At 41.6% G+C, this 26,204-nt stretch overlaps 1 protein-coding gene across 6 annotated transcripts in view; it reads left to right on the top strand.

Moving 5' to 3' along the window:
* The window catches only part of UBXN2A (UBX domain protein 2A), a 71,451-nt gene extending 46,187 nt beyond the window's left edge, over positions 1-25,264 (top strand). For all 6 annotated transcript variants that reach the window (XM_063790084.1, XM_009442102.4, XM_016948017.4 and 3 more), the window contains 4 exons: positions 3,702-3,808; positions 9,658-9,795; positions 11,413-11,571; positions 24,111-25,264. In XM_063790084.1, the coding sequence (XP_063646154.1) occupies positions 3,702-3,808; positions 9,658-9,795; positions 11,413-11,571; positions 24,111-24,306 (600 nt within the window). In that variant the 3' untranslated portion in view covers positions 24,307-25,264. The remainder of the gene's footprint in view (positions 1-3,701; positions 3,809-9,657; positions 9,796-11,412; positions 11,572-24,110) is intronic.
* Positions 25,265-26,204: the final 940 nt, after the last annotated feature.

Here is a 26,204-nt window from a genome sequence, read left to right as displayed (position 1 = left end):
CAGGCGTGAGCCACCGCACCTGGCCTGGTAGATATTTTCTTTTTTTCTTTTTTTTTTTGTCTGAGACAGAGTCTCGCTCTGTCGCCCAGGCTGGAGTGCAGTGGTGCGATCTCTGCTCACTGTAAGCTCCGCCTCCCAGGTTCATGCCATTCTCCTGCCTCAGCCTCCCGAGTAGCCCGGACTACAAGCGCCCGCCACCACACCTGGCTAATTTTTTGGATTTTTAGTAGAGACAGGGTTTCACAGTGTTAGCCAGGATGGTTTCAATCTCCTGACCTCGTGATCTGCCCGCCTCAGCCTCCCAAAGAGTACTTGGATTACAGGCGTGAGCCGCTGTGTCCAGCCTTTTTTTTTTTTTTTTTTTGAGATGGAGTCTTGCTCTGTCACCCAGGCTGGAGTGCAGTGGCACAATCGGCTCACTGCAACCTCTGCCTTCTGGATTCAAGCCATTCTCCTGCCTCAGCCTCCCCAGTAGCTGGGATTACAGGCATGCACCACCACGCCTAGCTAATTTTTGTATTTTAGTATTTTAGTAGAGACGGGGTTTCACCATGTTGGACAGGCTGGTCTCAAACTCCTGACCTGGTGATCCACCCACCTCAGCCTCCCAAAGTGCTGGGATTACAGGCATGAGCCACCGTGCCCGGCCCTGCCTGGTAGATATTTTCTAATAATGAATGAAGTGAGCCTGGCACTTCAAGGAAAACAACTTATAGTAGCTGTTGAAAATGATTAATTTTTTTTTTTTTTTTTTTTTTTGAGACGGAGTCTCACTCTGTCGCCCAGGCTGGAGTGCAGTGGTGCAATCTCGGCTCACTGCAAGCTCCGCCTCCTGGGTTCATGCCATTCTCCTGCCTCAGCCTCCTGAGTAGTTGGGACTACAGGTGACCACCACCACACCTGGCTAATTTTTTTTTGTATTTTTAGTGGAGACGGAGTTTCACCCTGTTAGTCAGGATGGTCTTGATCTCCTGACCTCGTGATCCGCCCGCCTCAGCCTCCCAAAGTGCTAGGATTACAGACTTGAGCCACCGTGCCTGGCCAAAAAATGATAAATTTTTATTTAACCAACTTTTTTTTTTTTATTTTGAGACGGACTCTCGCTCTGTCGCCCAGGCTGGAGTGCAGTGGCGTGATCTTGGCTCACTGCAAGCTCCGCCTCCTGGGTTCACACCATTCTCCTGCCTCAGCCTCCTGAGTAGCTGGGACTACAGGCACCCACCACCACGCCTGGCTAATTTTTTTGTATTTTTAGTAGAGACAGGATTTCACCATGTTAGCCAGGATGGTCTCGATCTCTTGACCTCGTGATCCGCCCGCCTCGGCCTCCCAAAGTGCTGGGATTACAGACGCGAGCCACTGCGCCTGGCCTTAACCAACTTTTTAAGTGAAAATAAGACTTTTAGAAAATTGCCACTATAGGCTGGGCTTGGTGGCTTACGCCTGTAATCTCATAGCTTTGGGAGGCCAAGGTGGGTGAATCACTTGAGGCCAGGAGTTCAAGACCAGCCTGGCTAACGTGCTGAAACTCTTTCTCTACTAAAAAATACAAAAATTAGCTAAGCTTGGTGATGCACGCCTGTAATCTCAGCTACTCAGGAGGTTAAGGCATGAGAATCACTTGAACCAGGGAGGCGGAGCTCGCAGTGAACCAAGATCGTGCCACTGCACTCTAGCCTGGGTAACACAGCAAGACTGTCTCAAAAAAAAAAAAAAAGAAAAGAAAAGAAAAAGAAAGCAACCATACCTTGACAGCTTCTCAAAACTTAAGGAATTTTCTAGTGAGATTAGTGTCATTTTGATAAATATAAATTTGTTTATATAATTAAATGTGTCAGCAGTTGGAAGATCTGCATAATCAAGAAAACCAGTATTTTCCAAATGAGCAATATATGATGTTATACAGTGATTCATGAGTAAAAGAGCCAAAGAATCACATATACTAAAAGACTTTAACGTAACAAGTATATGAAAAGATGGTTGGTAAGTTTCAGATTCCACATTCAGATTCTCAACTAACTTTTGAGATACTACTACTACTTATTAAATTTTGAAGAAGTGTCAAAGAAGATTATCCTGGGAAGGCTATTAAAACACTTCTTTTTCTAACTACATAACTGTATGAGGTTTTGTTTTTAAAAAAAACATTTCAATCAAAATAACATGTCAAAGCAGACTGAGAGTGGTACCAATTATGAGACCCCAGCTGATTTTTTGACGTGAGACATTTTAAAAAGTATTTGTGAAAAATCCTTTCACTCTGATTCGCTTTTTAAATTAAAACTTAATCTATTAGTTGTGAAAGGCTTATGTTAAAAAAAGGCTTCTGTTAAAAAGCAGACTTATTACTCCTTGACCCTAGCATCTACTTTCTTTTTTCGTTTTTTTAAGATGGCGTTTCACTACTGTTGCCCAGGCTGGAGTGCAGTGGTGCGATCTCGTCTCCCCACAGCTTCCACCTCCTGGGTTCAAGCGATTCTCCTACCTCAGCCTGGGATTACAGGCATGCACCACCATGCCTGGCTAATTTGTATTTTTAGTAGAGACGGGGTTTCTCCATGTTGGTCAGGCTGGTCTTGAACTCCTGACCTCAGGTGATCCACCTGCCTTGGCCTCCCAAAGTGCTGGGATTACAGGCGTGAGCCACCACATCTGGCCGCATCTACTTTCCAGAGGCAACAACTTATAACTCTTAGATATTTCTACTGACATGAGCTTTCTGTTTCTGATAATATGCTAATAGTGATAGTTATTGATTTTTCAGATTTTTGAATTATGTATTCACTTTGTATTATACATAATAAGGATTTAGCTCTTTTTCTACCTTCCCCCTCTCCTCAGATCACCTCTTCCCATTCTTCTAACATAGTTGTGTCACAATTGGGGATTAAATCAATTGTTATTTATATCTGTAAAAGTGTAAATACTGTACAGCATAAGCGGGAGCTACCGCGCCTGGCCCACCAGTTAAAATTTTTCTAAGGGAAGATTGTGGTGAAACCCTTCTTCCTTCAGTGGATTGGTTGTCGACTAGGGGAGCTCTACTGCTCTTGCTCTGGAATCTATGATCCTGAGTATTCTCTCTCCTGATTACTCAATTCTATGCCTCGCCCAACATCGCCTCCCCCTTATATTTTAATGTTTATGAAGCCAGTTGTAGTAGTCCATTTTTACGCTGCTGATAAAGACATACCCGAGACTGGGAAGAAAGGAAATTTAATTTGACTTAGTTCCACATGGCTGGGGAGGTCTCATAATCATAGCACCAGCAGGAGAAAATGAGCAAGAAGCAAAAGTGGAAACTCCTGATAAACCCACCAGATCTCGTGAGACTTATTCACTATCACAAGAATTGCATGGGAAACACGGGCCCCCATGATTCAATTACCTCCCCCTTGGTCCCTCCCACAACACACGGGAATTCTGGGAGATACAATTCAACTTGAGATTTTGGTGAGGACACAGCCAAACCATATCAATGATTTTGATTTTTTGTGGAAACTGGGTCTCGCTATGTTGCCAGGGCTGGTCTCCAACTCCTAGGCTCAAGTAGTCCTCCTGTCTTGGCCTCCCGAAGTGCTGGGATTACAGGAGTGAACTACCCCACCCGGCCTGAATAGTGATAGAAGAAATTTTCAAAGGACTTTCAATCCTACTACATTTTATTAACATGATGCATTTTGTTTCCTACTGTTTTGCAGGTAGATGTAAATATAAAATTATGGAAAAATGGATTCACCGTCAACAACGATTTCAGAAGTTATTCCGATGGTGCCAGTCAGCAGTTTTTGAACTCCATCAAAAAGGGGTGAGTAGCCAGGTGTGGTAGGTCAAGCCTGTAATCCCAAAACTTTGGCAGGCTGTGGCGAGAGGATTGCCTGAGCTCAGGAGTTCAAGGCCAGCCGGGGAACATAGCCAGACCTCATCTCTACTTAAAAAAAAAAAAAAATTACCAGCCAGCCCAGCTACTCAGGATTGCTTGCACTTGGGAGACTGAGGCTACAGTGAGCCATGCTTGCACTGCTGCACTCCAGCCTGGGCAACAGCACGACGCCCTGTCTCCAAAAAAAAAAAGGCGGGGGTCGGGGGGGTGGGGGTGGGCTTGGTGGCTCATGCCTGTGATCCCAGCACTTTGGGAGGCTGAGATGGGGAGATCACCTGAGGTTGGGAGTTCGAGACACCAGCCTGACCAACATGGAGAAACCCCATCTCTACTAAAAATACAAAATTAGCCGAGTGTGGTGGCACATGCCTGTAATCCCAGCTACTTGGGAGTCTGAGGCAGGAATTCACTTGAACCCGAGAGGCGGAGGTTGCAGTGGGCCAAGATTGCACCATTGCTCTCCAGCCTGGACAACAAGAGCAAAACTCCATCTCAAAACCAAAGCAAAACAAAAAAACAACGAGCTGGAGTGAGTAATCTTTGTAATCAGAAGATATTTTAGGCATTGTTTTGGTGAAAGAATCCATTTTAATGTTCACACACTCCCTACACATTCACAGATATACTTTTTCTTTTGTACATTCACATTTTTATAAGATGAATTTTCTTAAGAGAACCACAACTACAATTTTTTTTTTCCCGAAATGGAGTCTTGCTCTTTTGCTCAGGCTGGAATACAGTGACATGATCTCAGCTCACTGCAGCCTCCGCCTACTGGGGTCAAGTGATTCTTGTGCCTCAGCCTCCTGAGTAGCTGAGATTACGGGTGTGCGCCACCATGCCCATCTAATTTTTGTATTTTTTAATAACAATTTCACCATGTTGGCCAGGCTAGTCTTGAACTCCTGACCTCAAGTGATCTGCCAACCTCTGCCTTCCAAATTGCCGAGATTACAGGTGTGAGCCACCACGCCTGGCCAACAAATATAATTTTGAAGAAAGTTTAGGAACTTGAATTCTGATCAACCCAAATCTTACTTAAACTAATTTACTTTACTAAGTATTTTCTAATACCTCATTTTCTTTATTATTTAATTTTGTTTAAATGTTTAAATATCTTTAAAGTCTTTAAAATGGTCATGGTAGAAGTCTCTCTGACCCTACTCTGGCTTGGGAGGCTGCCCGATTCATGAATAAAAATTTTAAAAGAATCTGCCGGGCACAGTGGCTCATGCCTGTAATCCCAGCACTTTGGGAGGCCGAGGCGTGCAGATCACGAGGTCAGGAGATTGAGACCATCCTGGCTAACACGGTGAAACTCCGTCTCTACTGAAAATACAAAAAAATTAGCCGGGTGTGGTGGCGGGCACCTGTAGTCCCAGCTACTTGGGAGGCTGGGGCAGGAGAATGGCTTGAACCTGGGAGGCGGAGCTTGCAGTGAGCCAGGATCACGCCACTGCACTCCAGCCTGGGCAACAGAGCGAGACTCCGTCTCAAAAAAAAAAAAAAAAAAAAATTTTTGTTTTAAAGAAAAAAAATTGTAGCTGGGCACAGGGGCTTATGCCTGTAATCCCAGCACTTTGGGAGGCTGAGGTGGGTGGATCATGAGGTCAGGAGTTCAAGACCAGCCTGGCCAACATAGTGAAACCCCGTCTCTACTAAAAATACAAAAATTAGCCACACATGGTGGCGCGTGCCTGTTAGTCCCAGCTACTTGGGAGGCTGAGGCAGGAGAATTGCTTGAACCCAGGAGGCAGAGGCTGTGGTGAGCCAAGATCACAGCACTGCACCCCAGCCTGGGTAACAGAGCCAGATTCCATCTCAAAAAAAAAAAAAAATTGCAATGTTTACTATATATTTATGAATCTAAGTATTATACATGCTTGGTCTAGAAAATTTTTTTAAGTATTAAGAACTCGAAAATCAGCCAGGCATGGTGGCTCATGCCTGTAATCCCAGCACTTTGGGTAGCCAAGGTGGGTGGATCACCTGAGGTCAGGAGTTCAAGACCATCCTGGCCAACATGGGAAAACCCCATCTCTACTAAAAAATACAAAAATTAGCCGGGCATGGTAGCGGGCACCTGTAATCCCAGCTACTTAGGAGGCTGAGGCAGGGAGAATTGCTTGAACCCAGGAGGCAGAGGTTGCAGTGAGCCGAGATCACATGCTACTGCACTCCAGCCTGGGCGACAGAGCGAGACTCTGTCTCAAAAAAAAAAAAAAAAAAAAAGAACTTAAAAATCACTTATAATTTAACCACTCTGAAGTAACTGCTATTAACATTTTTGTTGAATTTCATTCTATCATTTTCTGTCCATAGATGCATATATACTACGTGTACATTTATTTTAAAAACAATTTTAAATTCATCATTATAAAATATTTGAATATATCTGAGTATTATTTTATCACAACAGTGCCCCGTAATTTTTATATATACTTAATTGTTCTTGGCAACATAGAGTTTTTTGTTATTATGTTTTTTGAGGCTGGAGTGCAGTGGCACGATCATAGTTCATTGCAGCTTCAAACTCCCCGTCTCAAGTGGTCCTCCTACCTCCGCCTCCCAAATAGCTGGAACGATAGGTGTATGTCACCATGCCCAGCTAATTTTTTTTTAATTTTTAGTAAAGATGAGGTCTTGCTGTGTTACCCAGGCTGGTCTCAAACTCCTGATCTCAAGCAATCCTCCTGCCTCGATCTGCCAAATTGCAGGGATTACCAGCGTGAGCCACCACACCCAGCCAAGTATTTAAAATTTTACCACTATGAAAAATATTTTTGACTATTTTCTTGTATTTATGTAAAAAAAAAAACCCAGCTATGTTTAGATATAATTAACCTACCATAAAATTCATACCTTTGAAGTATATAGTTAAGTATTTTTAATATGTCTACAGTTTTACAATCATCAGCACAATCTAATTTCAGAATATCATTATTGAAAAAGCCGAATATATTGCTGAAAGAAAAAAAAATCAGATACTAGAAGTCACTCTCCATTTTCCCCTGCAGCCCTAACATAACCATGAATCCACTTTCTGTCTATCTCTATGGATTTCTGTCACTATGTATTTACCTGTTCTACTCATTTTCACATTTTGGGCTATTATGAATAATGCTACTATGAACATTTATATACAAGTTTTTGTGTGGTCATATGTTTTCATTTCTCTCAGGTATAAATCTAGGAGTGGAATTGTTAACTCTTATATTAACTTTATGAAGAACTGCCCAAATGTATTCCAAAGTGACTGTACCATTTAACATTTCTACCAGCCATGTATGAGGCTTCCAGTTTTTGCACATCCTAACACATTAGCTTCTGTTTTTTTAAATTATAGCCATTTTAGTGGTTGTAAAGGGGTATGTCATTCTGGTTTTGATTTACATTTCTCTAATGACCAGTGATGTTGAGTGTCTTTTCATGTGCTTATTGTCCATTCGTACATCTTCTTTGGAGAAATGCCTGTTCAAATCCTCTGTCCAGTTTTTTTATTTGTTTGTTTGTTTGTTTTTTTGAGACAGAGTCTTGCTCTGTCGGTGAGGCTGGAGTGCAGTGGCATGATCTCGGCTCACTGTAACCTCCGCCTCCCAGGTTCAAGTGATTCTCCTGCCTCAGCCTCCCAAGTAGCTGGAATTACAGGCATGTACCACCACATCCGGCTAATTTTTGTTTTTTAGTAGAGGCAGGGTTTTACCATGTTCGCCAGGCTGGTCTTGAACTCCTGATCTCACGTGATTCACCCGCCTCGGCCTTTCACAGTGCTGGGATTACAGGCATGAGCCACCGTGCTCAGCCTGTTTATATTTTCAGGTGGTTTATTTGCCTTTTTGTTAAGTTGTAAGAATTCTTCATTTTTTCTGAATACAAATTCCTTATCAGATACATGATTTGCGAATATTTTCTCTCATTCTTTGAGTGCCTTTTAACTCAAACAGAAAAAGATAAAACAATTACCTAGAATTGCTGTATGTATACAGTGGTATTTATTCACTAAAATATTTTTTAAACTTTCTTATTGAAGTATGGCTTATATACACAAAAGTACAGGCCAGGTAGGCCAGGTGCAGTGGTTAATGCCTGTAATCTCAGCACTTTCGGAGGCCAAGGCAGGAGGATCATTTGATCCCAGGAATTAAACCAGCCCGGGCAACATAGCGAGAACCTGTCTCTACAAAAAAAAAAAAAAAAAAAAAAAAAAAAACCTAAAAATCACCCGTGGTGGCACACGCCTGTAGTCCTGGCTACTTGGGAAGCTAAGATGGGAGAATCTCTTGAGCCCAAGAGGTCGCAGCTGCAGTGAGCCATGTTGTTGCCACTGGACTCCAGCCTGGGCAACAGAGTGAGCTCCTATCTAAAAAAAAAAAAAAAAAAAAAAAAATAGAAAAGTGCAGAAATCATAAATATATACTAAATGAATTTGTATTATTTCCGTTTTCAGAATAAATCAACTACTTTATTAGAATTTGTTAAAATTTGTCCTTTGGCCGGGCATGGTGGCTCACACCTGTAATCCCAACACTTTGGGAGGCTGAGGTGGGCAGATCACTTGAGCCTAGGAGCTCAGGACCAGCCTGGGCAACATGGTGAAACCCCATCTTTACAAAAAATACAAAAATTAGCCGGGCATGGTGGCCTATAGTCCCAGCTACTCAGGAGTCTGAGGCAGGAGGATCGCTTCAGCCCAGGAGGTCAAGGCTGCAGGGAGCCATGATTGCACCACTGCACTCCAGCCTGGGAAACAGAATGAGACCCTGTCCCAAAAACAAGAAACTCAAATTATTTATTTAACAGAGATATCCAGTCTTTTGGCTTCCCTGGGCCACATTGGAAGAAGAATGGTCTTGGGGCACACATAAAATACTAAAATACACTAATACTGATGATAGCTGATAAGCTTTAAAAAAATTGCAAAAAAGTCTCATAAATCTCATAATGTTTTAAGAAAGTTTTCCAGGCACGGTGGCTCACACCTGTAATCCCAGCACTTTGGGAGGCTGAGGCGGGCAGAACACAAGGTCAGGAGATCGAGACCATCCTGGCTAACACGATGAAACCCCATCTCTACTAAAAATACAAAAAAAAAAAAATTAGCTGGGCATGGTGGCAGGCGCCTGTAGTCCCAGCTACTCAGGAGGCTGAGGCAGGAGAATGGCGTGAACCCGGGAGGCAGAGCTTGCAGTGGGCCGAGATCGTGCCACTGCAGTCCAGCCTGGGCGACAGAGCAAGACTCCGTCTCAAAAAAAAAAAAAAGTTTACAAATTTTTGTTGGGCCACGTTCAAAGCCGTCCTAGGCCACAGATTGGACAAGCCTGGTGTAGTATATGGTCATCAAGTATTTCATGACTTTAGTACTATTTTAGGTACTGCTATAAAACTCATGCTGGTTGGGGGGCAGTGGTTCACGCCTATAATCCCAGCACTTTGGGAGGCTGAGGGAGGAAGATTGCTTGAGCCCAGGAGTTCAAGACCAGCCTGGACAAGACCCTGTCTCTACAGAAAATTTAAAAAATATATGCTTTCACAATAAAAAATAATAAAAACTGATGCTGTTCATGAGCTTATGGTCTTAAAAATTATATTCCTGTGGGTTTTTGGTATTCATATTATTTAACTACATTGTTTTGAATACATTTAGTTATTTCATTGTATAGAATATTATATATTTCTGTATATTTCTACATATTCATTTTTTGTATGTACAGAATGTTTTTCAGAGAAATAAAATACATTGGGAGCTTTATCATTTTATTTCTTTGTTTTCCAAGGGAATTACCTTCAGAATTACAGGGAATTTTTGATAAAGAAGAGGTGGACGTTAAAGTTGAAGACAAGAAAAATGAAATATGTTTGTCTACGAAGCCTGTGTTCCAGCCCTTTTCAGGACAGGGTCACAGACTAGGAAGGTAAATATGCCTATTGTCTTGTTTTCCATAGATCAAGGCTTAACTAATATTCTGTCTATCATTATTTTACCCGTGTAGACCACATGAATGGAGCTTATCATTTCTCCCATTGGAAATCAGATTTTTTTTTAATGTTAATTTTTATGAGGACACATAAGTCATAGTTACCTAAGTATATATTAACAATGCCTGGCCAGGCATAGTGGCTCATGCCTGTAATCCCAGCACTTTGGGAGGCCAAGGTGGGCGGATCACCTGAGATCGGGAGTTCGAGACCAGCCTGACCAACATGGAGAAACCCCGTCTCTACTAAAAATACAAAAAATTAGCCAGGCGTGGTGGCATGTGTCTGTAATCCCAGCTCCTCGGGAGGCTGAGGCAGGAGAATCGCTTGAACCTGGGAGGCAGAGGTTGCGGTGAGCCGAGATCGCGCCATTGCTCTCCAGTCTGGGCAACAAGAGTGAAACTCTGTCTCAAAAAAAAAGAAATGCCGGCAATACAGTAAAAAATCATGCAGGCTTTTTTGTTTTTCTTTTTTTCAAATCAAAAGGGCTTGGCTTATTAAGGACAGAATTCAATAGTTAAGTTCTTTTGTGTCCCTTGCACTCACCACTGTAGAGTACATGTTCTCTTTTTTTTGAGACAGAGCCTCACTTTGTTGCCCAGGCTGGAGTGCAGTGGCATGATCTTGGCTCATTGCAACTTCTGCCTCCCTGGTTCAAGCAATCCTCCTGCCTCAGCCCCTCTAGTAGCTGGGATTACAGGCATACACCACCACGCCCAGCCAATTTTTGTATTTTTAGTAGAGACAGGGTTTCGCCATGTTGGCCAGGCTGGTCTTGAACTCCTGACCACAGGTGATCCACCCACCTCGGCCTCCCAAAGTGCTGGGATTACAGGTGTGAGCCACCGCACCCAGCCTGTTGTTCTCTTTTATGGTTACCACTGTCTGCAACATTTTGTTCTGTGATCTATGTATGAATTTTGAGGTAATAAAAATGAAAATCATTGTCAGTATCAAAGCCTTAAATTATTTTTAAGTTTTACAGTTTCCATCCTATCTAACAGAATATGCAGAGAGATTATATAGATATGAGAGCTCTTTGATTTTTATAAATTCTCATATTTTAAATTATCAAGATTGGTAAGGTGCATACATATTCATCCACACATACAAATATATCTGGATGCATCCTTCAGAATGATCAGGAAGTACTTTATTTAGTTTCTTTTTCATTATAACCTAAGGACTAAGCTCAATAAAGAACTTATAATTTCTTCTAGAAATTTAACCTGGGCAGTAGGTAAAGGTAAAGTCCATAGATCTATGAACCTTCTTTAAAATTATCCATTCTGTAAAGCACTACTCAAATAATACCAGTAATAATATATGTAGCTTACAAATTACTCGGATATGTATAACTTCATCAGATTCTTAGAACCATCATATATTGTGGACATAAATAATATATCTTTCTGTTATTACTGAAGAAACACATATAACTTTAAAAATCTTCCTTAAAGTTATACTTGCTATAATATTTTTATGGTAATTATTTAATAATAAAGTTTTATTGATGGAAAAAACATCTAACTTTGTTGTCTGTATTTCCTTAGTGCCACACCAAAAATTGTTTCTAAAGCAAAGAATATTGAAATTGAAAATAAAAATAATTTGTCTGCTGTTCCACTGAACAACTTGGAACCCATTACTAATATACAGATCTGGTTGGCCAATGGAAAAAGGATTGTCCAGAAATTTAACATTTCTCATAGGTGAGTCTTCAATTTCAGTATTTGATTTTTTTTCACCAAGTTTAAATTTCATTTTTTCTTTTTGGTTCAGTCAACAGTTTATTTTTTAGAGATAGAATCTTTCTTTGTTGCCCAGGCCAGAGTGCAGTGGCACAGTCATAGCTCACTGCAGTCTTGAAGTCCTGGATTCAAGCAATCCTCCCACCTCAGCCTCCTGAGTTGTAGAACTACAGCCACATGCCACCATGCCCAGCTAACTTTTTTTTTTTTAATTTTTATTTATTGCCAGCTAATTTTAAAAATTGTTTTGTAGAAAGGGGGTCTCACTGTGTTGCCCACACTGGTCTCAAACTCCTGGACTGAATTCATCGTCCTCCCTTAGCCTGCCAAAGTGCTGGGATTACAGGCATGAGCCATCGCATCCTGCCAAGCATTTTATTTATTTATTTTTTTTTTTGAGTCGGAGTCTCGCTCTGTTGCCCAGGCTGGAGTGTAGTGGCGCGATCTCAGCTCACTGCAACCTCTGCCTCCCAGCTTCAAGCGATTCTCCTGCCTCAGCGTCCAATGTAGCTGGGATTACAGGTTTGCACCACCAAGCCCGGCTAATTTTTGTATTTTTAGTAGAGACGGGGTTTCACCAGGAGTTTGGCCAGGGTGGTCTCAAACTTCTGACCTCAAGTGATCTGCCCGCTTTGGCCTCCCAAAGTGCTAGGATTACAGGAGTGAGCCACCTCGACCAGCCTGGCCAAACATTTTAATAAATAGTTCTCTAAACATAATTATGTCTAGACAATTTTTTTTTTTTTTGAGGCAAGGTCTCACTCTGTCACCCAGGGTGGAGTAGAGTGGCGCGAGCCACCGTGCCCAGCTGATAATGGGTATTTTTAAACATTGAATGAGGTAGGCCAGGTGCAATGGCCCATGCCTGTAATCCCAGCACTTTGAGGGGCCAAGGCAGGAGGATCACTTGAGCTCAGGAGTTCAAGATCAGCCTGGGCCATATAGTGAGACCTCGTGTCTACAAAAAAATTTTTTAAAATTAGCTGAACATGGTGATGCACATCCGTAGTCCCAGCTACTTGGGAGGAGAATTGCTTAAGCCCAGGAGGTAGAGACTGCAGTGAGCCGAATTGCACCATTACACTGCAAGCCTGGGTGACATTGAGACCCTGTCTCAAAAAATAAAAATAATAATAACAATAACAGTAATGAAGTTGGCCGGGCACGGTGGCTCACACCTGTAATCCCAGCACTTTGGGAGGCCGAGGCGGGTGGATCACGAGGTCAGGAGATCGAGACCATCCTGGCTAACACGGTGAAACCCTGTCTCTACTAAAAATACAAAAAAAATTAGCTGGGCGTGGTGGTGGGCGCCTGTAGTCCCAGCTACTCTGGAGGCTGAGGCAGGAGAATGGCGTGAACCCGGAAGGCGGAGCTTGCAGTGAGCCGAGATTGCGCCACTGCACCCCAGCCTGAGCGACTGAGCAAGACTCCATCTCAAAAAAAAAAATGATAATAATAATAATAATGAAGTATTTTCAGTCTGTTTTAGGATTTTCATTCTCATCATTTGATTCATTTTTCTGTTTAACTAGATGCATAATTATAAAATAATTATTTTTAATGTTTTAAATTAGTCATTAGCATTTAATATTTGTCCCATTATGATGATGTTAAATTTGACACTCGATTAAAGTGGTGTCTACCAGAGTCCTTTACTGTAAAGTTACTCATTTTCCCTTTGTAATTAATCTGTATTTAGTGGGAAGGACTTTGAAATAGGATACTTATGTTGCTCACAAGACCTCAGATTGATTGATTGATTGATTTGTGTCTATACCTACTCATAGTTTGCTATTTTATTCAATAGTTTATGAACTCTTATCATCATTATTTATTTTGATATGCACATTGTCTCAGGTACAGTTTGTGAGACGTCCTTTAAACTGATTCCTGTGTTATTTTGAAATGGTCCCATAATTCTTGAACATTTCCTTGTTTTCAGCACAAAATTTTTTTTCAAGTTCATTCTACGCTTTTCCAGGCCCTCTGTTTGAAAAGAATTGTTTGTGTGCACACGCACACACACACACGCCAAAAAGAAAACTATTTTAAAAATTGAAGAGGGGATACTTCCAGACTCATTCTATGAGGCCAGCATTACCCTGATACCAAAATCAACAAAGACACACACAAAAAACCTATACATACACATATGTGTGTGTGTGTGTATATGTATATATATGCACTTAAGTTTATATCTGTATTTATTCCTTTTTTTTTGAGACAGGGTCTCACTCTGTCTCCCAGGTTGGAGTGTAGTGGTATAATTACAGATCACTGCAGCCTCCACCTCCCCAGACTCAGGTGATCCTCCTCAGTTTTTATACTTTTAATAGAGAGGGGGTTTCACCCTGTTGCCCAGGCTGGTCTCAAACCACACCCGGCCTTATTTCTATATTTTATATATCAAAAACCGTGAATCCACGTAGATACATCCACTTTCAGTCTGGTAGGGCCAGGCGTGGTGGCTCATACCTGTAATCCCAGCACTTTGGGAGGCCAAGGCGGGCAGATCACTGGAGCCTCGCAGTTCAAAACCAGTCTGGGCAACATGGTGAAACTCTATCTCTACAAAAAACACAAAAAGTTGCCAGACGTGGTGGCACTCACCTGTGGTCTCAGATACTCGGGAGGCTGAAGTAGGAGGATCACCTGTACCCTTGGGAGGTTGAGGCTGCAATAAGCTGTGATTGCACCACTGCATTCCAGCCTGGGCAATAGAACCAGACCTTGTCTCAAAAAATATATATATAAGGATTGTTCTAATTTTCTCCTTTCCATATTTGTAACTAACTTCTACAGTGCAAGGCCTGGCTCCAGTTATAATTAACACATTTATTTAATCAGTTTTCCTATATGTGACCAATGTCCTTTTTCCACTGCTGCCTCCTACCCCACATGTAAGCCTTCCTCACACTGCTTGGGCTTTGACTCTCCTTGTTGAATTCCAATATGGATTCCCTCCTCTTCCTGCTAGGCTCTCTGACACATCATCACCCCAGGGCACCCCTTCACTGGAATGCCCTCTCACACTGCTTGACTTGAGGACTCTATGCCAGTGACCTCCTCCGCTTGGTAGACTGACATTCTGGGCTGCCTCTAAGATGCTCTCCTCACCACTGTCTGGTTCTGACACACTGCAGTCAACTGCTCTTCCATATGAATGCTTTTTTACTCTGCTTGGGACAACCTGCTCTGTTGTGATTTTTACTGGGCAATAGCTGACTGATTCAGCCATGTAAACTTGGACTGTTACCAATAAAGGTAGACTGAATAATTATTTTTATAATGGAAGACAGTAATCAAAAAATATTTGCAGCTGGGCATGGTGGCTCAGGCCTGAAATCCCAGCACTTTGGGAGGCCGAGGGGGGTGGGGCGGATCACTTGAGGTCGGAAGTTCAAGACCAACCTGGCCAACATGGTGAAACCCCATCTCTACAAAAAATACAAAAATTAGCTGAGTGCGGTGGCCCACTCCTGTAATCCCAGCTACTTGGGAGGCTGAAGCAGGAGAATGGCTTGAACCCAGGAGGTGGAGGTTGCAGTGAGCTGAAATCGCACCACTGCACTCCTGCCTGGGTGAGAGTGAGACTCCATCTCAAAAAAAAAAAAAAGTATTTGCTATGGCTGCACACATCAACATGGATGAGTCCCAAAAACATAATATAGAGATAAAGCTATAGAACACATACACTATGATTCCATTCATGTCAGGTTTAAAAAAGTAAAACTGTCCTTAAAAGCTACTAAGCTGTGACTACTCTTCTCCTACCCACCAGCTTGGATATTTTTCCTCACCGCACTTGGCCTCTGACATCCTACACTAGACATCTCTTATATGGGCCACCACAACTCCCAGCATTTCTGAAATAGATGCCTCCCATGTTCTGTCCTACTAATGGCTTGGTGGCTTTTGGACTGAATCATTAAAAAATTGTGTTTTTCTTCCGTTTTTTCTGCTTATTTTATTAGTTACCAAGAGAGTTGTGCTAAAATCTCCAACTATGATTATGGATTTGTCTATTTCTTATTTACTTCTGTCAATGTTTGCTTTATATATTTTAAAGTTATATAATTGGGTCCAGCAGAGATGAAATTGTGTTTTTCTGATTAATTGACTTTGTTGGGGAGAAAAGATTTTCTTCACCCATTGCCTAGATTCATGGCTGAGACCCCTTTAACAAAAGACAGATTAACAAAAGAAATGCATGTGATTTTATATTTTATTTTATACACACACACACATATACATATATATATATATATATATTTTTTTTTTTTCTGTCTTTTTTGTTTTATTTTGCTTTTGAGATGGAGTCTCTCTCTGTTGCCTAGGCTGGAGTGCAGTGGTGTGATCTCGGCTCACTGCAACTTCTGCCTCCCAGGTTCAAGCAATTCTCCCTGCCCCAGACTCCTGAGTAACTGGGATCACAGCCGCCTATCACCACACCTGGCTAATTTTTTTTGTATTTTTAGTAGAGAAAGGGTTTGCCATGTTGGCCAGTCTGGTCTCGAACTGCTGACCTCAGGTGGTCCGCTCACCTTGGCCTCCCAAAGTGCTGGGATTACAGGCGTGAGCCACAGTGCCCGGCCTTTTTTGGTTTTTGTTTGTTTGTTTTGTTTTGTTTTTTTGAGACAGTCTCACTCTGTTGCCTAGGCTGGAGTGCAGTGGCATGATCTTGGCTCATTGAAACCTCTGCCTCCTGGGTTCAAGCAGTTCTCGTCCCTCAGCCTCCCAAGTAGCTGGGATTATAGGCACCTGCCACCACGCCTGGCTAATTTTTGGGGTTTTTTGTTTTGTTTTGTTTTGTTTTTTGAGATGGAGTCTTGCTCTGTCGCCAGGCTGGAGTGCAGTGGCGCGATCTCAGCTCACTGCAACCTCCGCCTCCCTGGTTCAAGCGATTCTCCTGCCTCAGCCTCCCGAGTAGCTGGGACTACAGGTGTGTGCCACCATGCCCAGCTAATTTTTGTATTTTTAGTAGAGATGGGGTTTCACCATGTTGGCCAGGCTGGTCTTGATCTCCTGACCTCATGATCCTCCTGCCTCGGCCTCCCAAAGTGCTGGGATTACAGGCATGAGCCACCGCGCCCAGCCTAATTTTGGTATTTTTAGTAGAGACAGGGTTTCGCCATGTTGGCCAGGCTGGTCTTGAACTCCTGGCCTAAGTTTGATGAGGAAGTGGATAGTTTGTGGAGAAGTATGATTGGAGGGCAAAAGGGGTATGATCTAATGGTAATAAATTAAGGGGAACTTAGCTTAGCCTGTTCATTCAGATTCTTCGTGGCATCTCTGCATCTTCAAGGATAAGGTTGTTCCTTTCCTCTGGGTATACGAACAATACCTCAGAAATGAAGGTTTTATGACCTACTTCAGAGGAAGGACGATAATTTCTTTTTTGGTCTGCTTTGAGGGGAGAAGGGCAAGGGGAGAATGAGACTGATCTACCTGTTTCTGCTGTTTCCTCAAATGCCAAGGTGCCATATTTTAGGGTAGCATATCTTGAACCCTGTCAACCTTTTTAGCACTGTCACATGTCTCTCTCAATCCTTGGTAATGCTTTTTGTGTTAAATCTACTCTGCCTGATATTAATATGGTCATAACAGCTTCCTTCTAATTAGTATTTGCCTGGTATATTTTTCTACTTACTTTTAATTTCAACGTATCTGTATATATTTATCTGTGTGTGTATTTAAAACTATCTCTTGTAAATAGTTGAGTTTTGTTTTTAAATCTAGGCTAACAGTATTAGTTTCTGGTTTTGTGGGGTTTTTTCCTCCTGTTTTACTCTGCAAGGAGGTTTCTGTTTTGTGGATTTCTTTAGCTACCATCTACCTGGTGCTTTCTATGTGTTTGGCTCTCTTGAAGGCATTTCACTTTTATTTCTGTCAAAACCATTCTAGACAGCTGGAATCACACAACTGATTATCATAATAATAGAAGAAGCACAAGTTTGAAATTGTGTCCTGGAATGTTCTTTTGTGACCTAAATTCCTTCCAAATGAAGAGGAGAGCAAACTAAAGATGTAGAAATGGGAATGGGGATTTGTTATTCTGGCCCAAGCTTATTTGTTTATCTTCAGGGAAATAAATTTTAATCTTGACTTGTTTATCTAGGTGAATAACAATGAAACACGTAGCTTTTTTGCCCCCTAAATGACTGAAGCGTTTAAAAATTTTTGGCCAACAGCATTTATTTAGTAATGATTAATCAGGCTTTTTCTTTTCTGTTTTAAATATATAATATATTTTGGTAGAGACAGGGTCTCACCTGCTGGGATTATAGGCTTGAGCCACTGCACCTGGCCAACAATTTCACTCTGTTACTCTCTTCCTTTTTGCTATTTTTGTCAACAAATATGTTACTTCTACGAACATTTTAACAACCCTCAAAATGCTATTACTTGTAAACAATATTCACTTATATATCATTTTACTTTTTCTGTTTTTTACCCAGTTTGATGTGTTTTAGCCTGAACAATTATGCTTAGTATCTCTTAAATTTTTTTAATTTTTTAATTTTTTTTTTTTTCAAGACAGGGTCTTGCTCTGTCACCTGGTTGGAGTGCAGCGGAGTGATCTCAGCACACTGCGACCTCTGCCTCCCTGGTTCAAGCAATTCTCCTGTCTCAGCTTCCCAAGTAGCTGGCATTACAGGCATGCGCTACCACACCCAGCTAATTTTTGTATTTTTTTGGTAGAGACAGGGTTTCACCATGTTGGCCAGGCTGGTCTCCAACTCCTGACCTTGTGGTCCGCCTCGGCTTCCCAAAGTGCTGGGATTACAGGCGTGAGTCACCGAGCCCTGCCTTTAGTATCTCTTTAATTGCTTATCTACTAATGATGAATTCTCTTAGCTTTGATTTAAAGATCATTTTCACTGGGCTAGAACTGTCAGGTTTTTCTAGCACATCAGCTCTTAAGAATGCCCATATGTTGTCTTCCAGCTTCCACTCTCCTACTCAAAAATCAGCTGTCAGCCTTTTTCTTGCTTTTTTGAAAGATATTAAGTCTTTTTTCCTCTCAGTTTAAAATTTTTCTCTTTGTTCTTAGATTTTAATAGTTTGAATATGATGTGCCTAGGTGTTAGTTATCTTTGCATTATATTGCTTAGAATTTGCTGAGTTTCTTGGATCCATAGTTAAGGTTTTTTGTCAGTTTGGGGAGTTTCTTGGCCAGTATTGATGGAAATGTTCTCGTATTTTATTCTCTTTTGTCTTTGGCATTTGTGGCTTTATTTACATGTATGTTAGATGTTTTCAGTGTATCTTATATTCTTTTCTAATTTTTTTCTTCTTTTTCCTTCTGATTCAGTCTGCATATTTTCTATTTGACCTGTCTTCCAGTTCAGTAATCTGTTGTATTGGTCTGGTCTGTTAAATACATGTGTTGGAATTCTTACTTTCAATTCTACTGTCACTTGTAGACTTTTCATTTGAGTCTGTTATTTTTCAGGTGTCTGGTGAAATTCCTCACCTTTTTATTGTATCTGTTGCTTCTTCTGGATTTTAGCATACCTTATAATTCATCTGGTCATTAGACCTTGTTTATGGAAACATTGTAGACATTTCAGATGACATCATCTTCCTCCAAAGATACCTATGCTTCTGTCAGACAGATTCCTAATGGATTATGTTGATTTTATTAAGAGTTAGTTGGATTGACTGTAGACTTTACTGGGGCTGGTTGGTTATCTGTTTTGCTTTTAGAGCATGGACTTGAACCTTAGGGTCTGACCCTTAGAAGTGGTGAAAACCTGGGTGTTTACCAAGACTCCTCCACACTGGCAGAGCTTAAACTCTAGAGTCTGTGTGCCCAGCATTTTGGAGCTGCTAGAATCTCTCCTCAGTCGCTGTTTTCTGTTGGGTTCTTTGAATTCTCATTCTACTAATAGCTGAGGAGTTAGCCAATAACTTAAGAATTTGTTATGGTTTTCTGGTCACGTTTCTTTGTGGGTCCCTCTGTTTCAGGATTTTGGCTTATAAATCCCAGCTTCTTGTCTCTCCTTGGTGTAGTGAAATGGCTTTTTTTTTTCCCCCTAATTCACTGCTACAAATTGGAAAGTGCCCTCAGTGAAAAAACCAGTGTAAATGTGGAGCTCACCTTGTGCATTTCCTTCCTACAGGGCTCTCAGATCATTTACATTGGTTGGTCTTCAGTGCTTTCACATAGCGCTTTTATGTTTAGACGCTCCTTGACTTATGATGTAATGTCCCAATAAGCCCATCCACGTTGAAAATGCATTTACCCAGCACTTTGGGAGGCTGAGGCGGGCGGATCACGAGGTCAGGAGATCGAGACCATCCTGGCTAACATGGTGAAACCCCGGATCTACTAAAAATACAAAAAAAATTAGCCAGGCGTGGTAGCGGGCGTCTGTAGTCCCAGCTACTCAGGAGGCTGAGGCAGGAGAATGGTGTGAACCCGGGGGGTGGAGCTTGCAGTGAGCCAAGATCACGCCACTGCACTCCAGCCTGGGCGACAGAGCAAGACTCTGTCTCAAAAAAAAAAAAAAAAGAAAAAGAAAAGAAAATGCATTTAATACCCTGATGAACCCATTGTAAAGTTGAAAAATAGTTACGTCAAAGCATTTTAAGTCTGTATATTGTCCAGCTTTTATAGCAATATTTTTAGGAGCACTACTTCAATAAAAGCCATTTCATCAATGATCAAAACAAAATCCTCTTATTGTCTTTTTATTTTTTATTTATTTGTTTTTTTGAGATGAATTCTCGTTCTGTCACCCAATTTGGAGTGCAGTGGCTCAATCTCGGCTCACTGCAACCTGCACCACCTCCCAGGTTCGAGCAATTCTCCTGCCTCAGCCTTCCAAGTAGCTGGGATTACAGGTGTGCGTCACCACGCCTGGCTAATTTTTTTTTTTTTTTTTTTGAGTCAGAGTCTTGCTCTGTCGCCGAGGCTGGAGTGCAGTGGCATGATCTCGGCTCACTGCAACCTCTGTTTCCTGGGTTCAAGTGATTCTCCTGCCTCAGCCTCCCGAGTAGCTGGGACTACAGGCGCGTGCCACCATGCTCGGCTAATTTTTTATATTTTTAGTAGAAACAGAGTTCACCATATTGGCCAGGCTGGTCTTGAACTCCTGAACTCAGGTGATCTGTCTGCCTCAGCCTCCTAAAGTGCTGAGAGTACAGGCATGAGTCACCATGCCCAGCCCTCTTAATGTCTTTTTACACTCTGCTGAATCTTTAGTTATGCTGCATTTGCATTCCTATTGTTGTTCACTTATGCCTTCTCTTTTTCTGTTTTCTTTTTTCTCTTTCTTTTTCTTTTTTTTTTTTTTTAAGATAGAGTTTCGCTCTTGTTGCCCAGGCAGGAGTGCAGTGGCACGATCTCGGCTCACTGCAACCTCCACCTTCCGGTTTCAAGAGATTCTCCTGCCTCAGCCTCCCAAGTAGCTGGAACTACAGGCGCCTGCCACCATGCCCAGCTAATTTTTGTATTTTTAGTAGAGATGGGGTTTCACCATGTTGGTCAGGCTGGTCTCGAACTCCTGACTTCATGATCTACCCACCTCAGCCTCCCAAAGTGCTGGGATTACAGGCATGAGCCACCATGCCCAGACTTTTTTTTTTTTTTTTTAATAAGAGATGGGGTCTCGCTATGTTGCCCAGGCTGGATTGGCGGGGCTATTCACAGGTGCGATCCCACTATTGATCAGCACAGGAGTTTTTACTTGCTCAATTTCTGACCTGGGCTGGTTCCCCCCACCTTAGGGAACCTCTTTCACCTGGAGGTCACCATATTGATTCCAAAGTTACTGCGGGCACCTGATTGCCATAGCACACTACAGTCCCGGAAATCCTGGGCTCAGGGAATCCTCCCACCTCAGCTTCCCAAGTAGCTGGGACTATACGCATGTGCCACTGCGCCCAGTGCTGTTTTCTTTTTTATTTAGAGATAGGGTCTTGCTATATTGCCTAGATTGATCTGGAATTCCTGGGCTCAAGTGATCCTCCTGCTTTGGCCTCCCAAAGTCCTGGGATTACAAGTGTGAGCCAGCCTATTTTTCTTGATAAATCTTGTCAGATTTGTTCATCTTTATTAGTCTCTTTAAATACTAACTTTCTGCTTAGTCAATTCTATTTCTGAAAATACCTTTATACTTTCATTGGATTTATTTTCTTCTTTTGGTAAATTAGATGTTAAGGCTGTGATAAAATAGCAATTTACATAAGCACATCTGATTTCTTATATCTCTGGATTTAAGAATGTGAACAGTCTAAAGCCTTTATTTATTTATTTTTATTTATTTATTTTTGAGATGGAGTCCCGCTCTGTCGCCCAGGCTGGAGTGCAGTGGCGCAATCTCGGCTCACTGCAACCTCTGCCTCCCAGGTTCAAGCGATTCTCCTGCCTCAGCCTCCTAAGTACCTGGGACTACAGGCACCACCACACCCAGCTAGTTTTTGTATTTTTAGTAGAGACGGAATTTCACCATGTTGGCCAGGATGGTCTCAGTCTCTTGATCTCGTGATCTGCCTGCCTCGGCCTCCCAAAGTGCTGGGATTACAGGTGTGAGCCACCGTACCCGGCCTCTAAAGCCTTTATATATTGCATTTGTTTTGATTTTATTAGTTTTGCCAGAACTTTATTTATTTTAATATTTTCTTTTTTTTTTTTTTTTTTTAAGACGGAGTCTTGCTCTTGTCACCCAGGCTGGAGTGCAGTGGCGTCATTTTGGCTCACTGCAACCTCGCCTCCTGGGTTCAAGTGATTCTCCTGCCTCAGCCTCCTGAGTAGCTGGGATTACAGGTGACCGCCACCACACCCAGATAATTTTTGTATTTTTAGTAAAGACAGAGTTTCACTATGTTGGCCAGACTAGTCTTGAACTCCTGACCTCAGGTGATCCACCCACCTCAGCCTCCCAAAGTGCTGGGATTACAGGCGTGAGCCACCACACCTGGCCTATTTTAATATTTTCTAACTTAATACATAAATATAGAATATCTCTCAACATTGTTTTTTGTTTCTGTCATTTCCACTTTCTAGTTTTTGGTTGTCATCATCATTGATACATGAGCTTTTTAATTTATTTTTCACTCATCCAATATTTATTGTATCTCTGATAGGTACTTTTCTAGGCACCAAGGATGTATCTATGAACAGAAACAGAAAATACTTGTTTTGTGTAATTTCTAGTCAGGAGAGACAGAAAATAAATAAGTCATATAATATTTGAGAAGACACATTTGAAAAATATAAAAGCAGAGAAGAATAATGGATAAGAATCTTGGCTGGGCACGGTGGCTCACACCTGTAATCCCAGCACTTTGGGAGGCTTAAGCAGGTGGATCACCTGAGGTCAGGAGTTCAAACAAGCTTGGCCAACATGGCAAAACCCCATCTCTACTAAGAAATACAAAAACTAGCCGGATGTGGTGGCAGGCGCCTATAATCCCAGCTACTAGGGAGGCTGAGGCAGGGAGAATTGCTTGAACCCGGGAGGTGGAGGTTGCAGTGAGCCAAGATCACGCCGCTGCATTCCAGCCCAGGCAACAGAGCTAGACTCCATCTCAAAAAAAAAAAAAAAAAAAGAATCTTTTTTTTTTGAGACAGGGTCTCACCCTTTCATCCAGGTTAGGGTACAGTGACATGATCTCAGCTGACTGCAACCTTCGTCTCCCAGGATCAACCTTCGTCTCCCTCCTCAGCCTCCCGAGCAGCTGGACCTGTCTTTTAAGTCCACACTCCAATCCTTCCACCTCCAGAAATCTTTCCCCAGTTCTTTTAACCTTTGTTTTCTTGCTTTTATATTTATGTTCTTTGACATAAGCTTTAACCTTTAGTTATCCAATTTTTGGTACCCAAATGAATACACAGGACTGGGTCTTAGACTTTTTTGGTAGCCCTTACAGGTTTAATAAAGTGGCACGTAGTGAATTTTAGTCAATTGATTGAATGAGGGAATTCTTTCTTTAGTGATAGGCATATTTCATTAATTCTGAGTTGCACATTTTTTCACATTTTAGCATCTGTGAAATGAGGATGCATTCTATAATCCATGGCTACATGACGATCATGATACAATTGTGACAGCCTCTGTAAAACATAGCCATAATTCCTTTGTCTTACCTAAGATAATTAACAGTAGTAATTCATAGTACTAATTATCTTACCTAAGATAATTAACAGTAGTAGTAGTAGTGTCATCAAATTTCTGGGAGTCAAACTTTAAAAGATAGCCCAAATAATCAGTTATATCATAAATTCAGTTATTCTATATATTAACATATCCAGAGTCTGGGTGTTGTGGCTCATGCCTGTGATCTCAGCACTTTGGGAGGCTGAGGCAGGAGGATCAGTTGAGCCCAAGAGTTATTATGATGGCACCACTGCACTGCATCCTGGGTGACAAAGCAAGACACTATCTCTAATAATAACATATCCAGATACTTTTACCAGTTGTTGTTACTATAAATTAGGTAATTCAAATTTTCATAAAATTATATTAATAGTTTTTGCTGTTTTACAGAGTAAGCCATATCAAAGACTTCATTGAAAAATACCAAGGATCTCAAAGAAGTCCTCCGTTTTCCCTGGCAACAGCTCTTCCTGTCCTCAGGTTGCTAGATGAGACACTCACACTGGAAGAAGCAGATTTACAGAATGCTGTCATCATTCAGAGACTCCAAAAAACTGCATCTTTTAGAGAACTTTCAGAGCACTGATTTTTGATAGACTAAGTGGAAAATTTGCAGAGAAATGATGGTTGTAAGTGGACATGCAAACCAAAATTGGGGATTGGAGAAGTCAGACTCACTAGACTTTTGGTTCGAGTACTATTGAACTCTCTCCTGATGAGAAGATGTTTAGATAAGTACAAGTTAAGAAAGTAGCATATGACTGGAAACTATATTCAGTGCACTTTCTCCAAAAGACTACCCAGAAAAATACACTTATTTTCAAATACCAGTTATCAAGATATATTAAATAGCTGTATTGTTTAGAATCTTAATATGGTATAAATTAGCATATGTATTCACAATATTCATTCAGACATCATTCCCAGACAGCAGGGATTTATTTAAATGTTAGCTGTCTGAGTTTTTAAATAGCTAATACGACCGGGTACAGTGGTTCATGCCTGTAATCCCAGAACTTCGGGAGGCCAAGACAGGCAGATCACGAGGTCAACAGATTGAGACCATCCTGGCAAACATGTGAAACCCCATCTCTAGTAAAAATACAAAAATTAGCTGGGCGTGGCGGTGCGCAACTGTAGTCCCAGCTACTCGGGAGGCTGAGGCAGGAGAATCTCTTGAACCTGGGAGGTGTAGGTTGCAGTGAGCTGAGATTGAGCAACTGCACTCCAGCTTGGCGACAGAGCAAGACCCCCTCTCAAAAATAAATAAAATAAAGTAAAATAAATATAAATAATTGTGGCCGGGTGCAGTGGCTCATGCCTGTAATCCCAGCACTTTGGGAGGCTGAGATGGGAGGATCACTTGAAGCCAGGAGTTTAAAACCAGAATGGTCAACAGAGTGAGACCCCTGTCTATATATTTTTTTAATTTAAAAAATAAAAGAATAAAATTGTGTAGCTCAGTATAGTATCAAGATTAATCTGCCTACTCACATTTCTACACTTTATAAAAATGTAATAAAAGAAAATTATCTTTCTAGAAAGCCTATTCCCTTTCCATTTTATTTTCTTTCAAAAATTATGGATTTGTTTTTGGCTAACATTTGGGATTAGCCATTCATTTGCCACCACTCACTTAGAATATAATGCCGGTGTGTGTCACATTACTAGTATTTTTTAAATGCATCATATAAAGTATGGTTTTCTGTTTCTTTTTTGTTTGTTTGAGACGGAGTTTCGCTCTTGTTGCCCAGGCTGGAGTGCAGTGGCGCAATCTCAGCTCACCACAACCTCCACCTCCCGGGTTCAAGAGATTCTCCTGCCTCAGGCTCCCAAGTAGCTGGGATTACAGGCATGCGCCACCATGCTTGGCTAATTTTGCATTTTTAGTAGACACGGGATTTCACCATGTTGGTCAGGCTGGTCTCGAACTCCTGACCTCAGGGGATCTGCCTGCCTAGGCCTCCTGAAGTGCTGGGATTACAAGTGTGAACCACCGTGCCCAGCTGGTTTTCTGTTTCATACATCAGAGTCAACTTGTGAATACATTTAAAGATTATTTCATTTTGATATCACGAAGAAAAACAGGCTTTATATCTCAGACTTTAACTAAATCCAGTTAGACCTCAATTTTTCACTGTCAGATTAAATCCCCATACCTGAAAATAAGTTTAACATTTTTTTTTTTGCAAATGATCTATTGAATCAGATTTAAAATGAAGCATGCATTGAGTGTGCCAAGGAACTAAGTGGTCCATAGCAGCAGTAATGTTCATAGGGTGCGAGATGCCTGCTATGAAACAGCAACTCTCAAACATTTTTATCTCAAGACCATTTGTTTATGTGAGCTATATATATTATTATATTAAATATTAAATTTTTAAAATATTTATTTATGGGCCAGGCACGGTGGCTCACGCCTGTAATCCCAGCACTTTGGGAGGCTGAGGCAGGCGGATCACAAGGTCAAGTGATTGAGACCAT

This window comes from Pan troglodytes, chromosome 12, assembly GCF_028858775.2.
Source record: "Pan troglodytes isolate AG18354 chromosome 12, NHGRI_mPanTro3-v2.0_pri, whole genome shotgun sequence".
Taxonomy (NCBI): domain Eukaryota; kingdom Metazoa; phylum Chordata; class Mammalia; order Primates; family Hominidae; genus Pan; species Pan troglodytes.
This window is presented reverse-complemented; position numbering and strand designations above follow the sequence as displayed.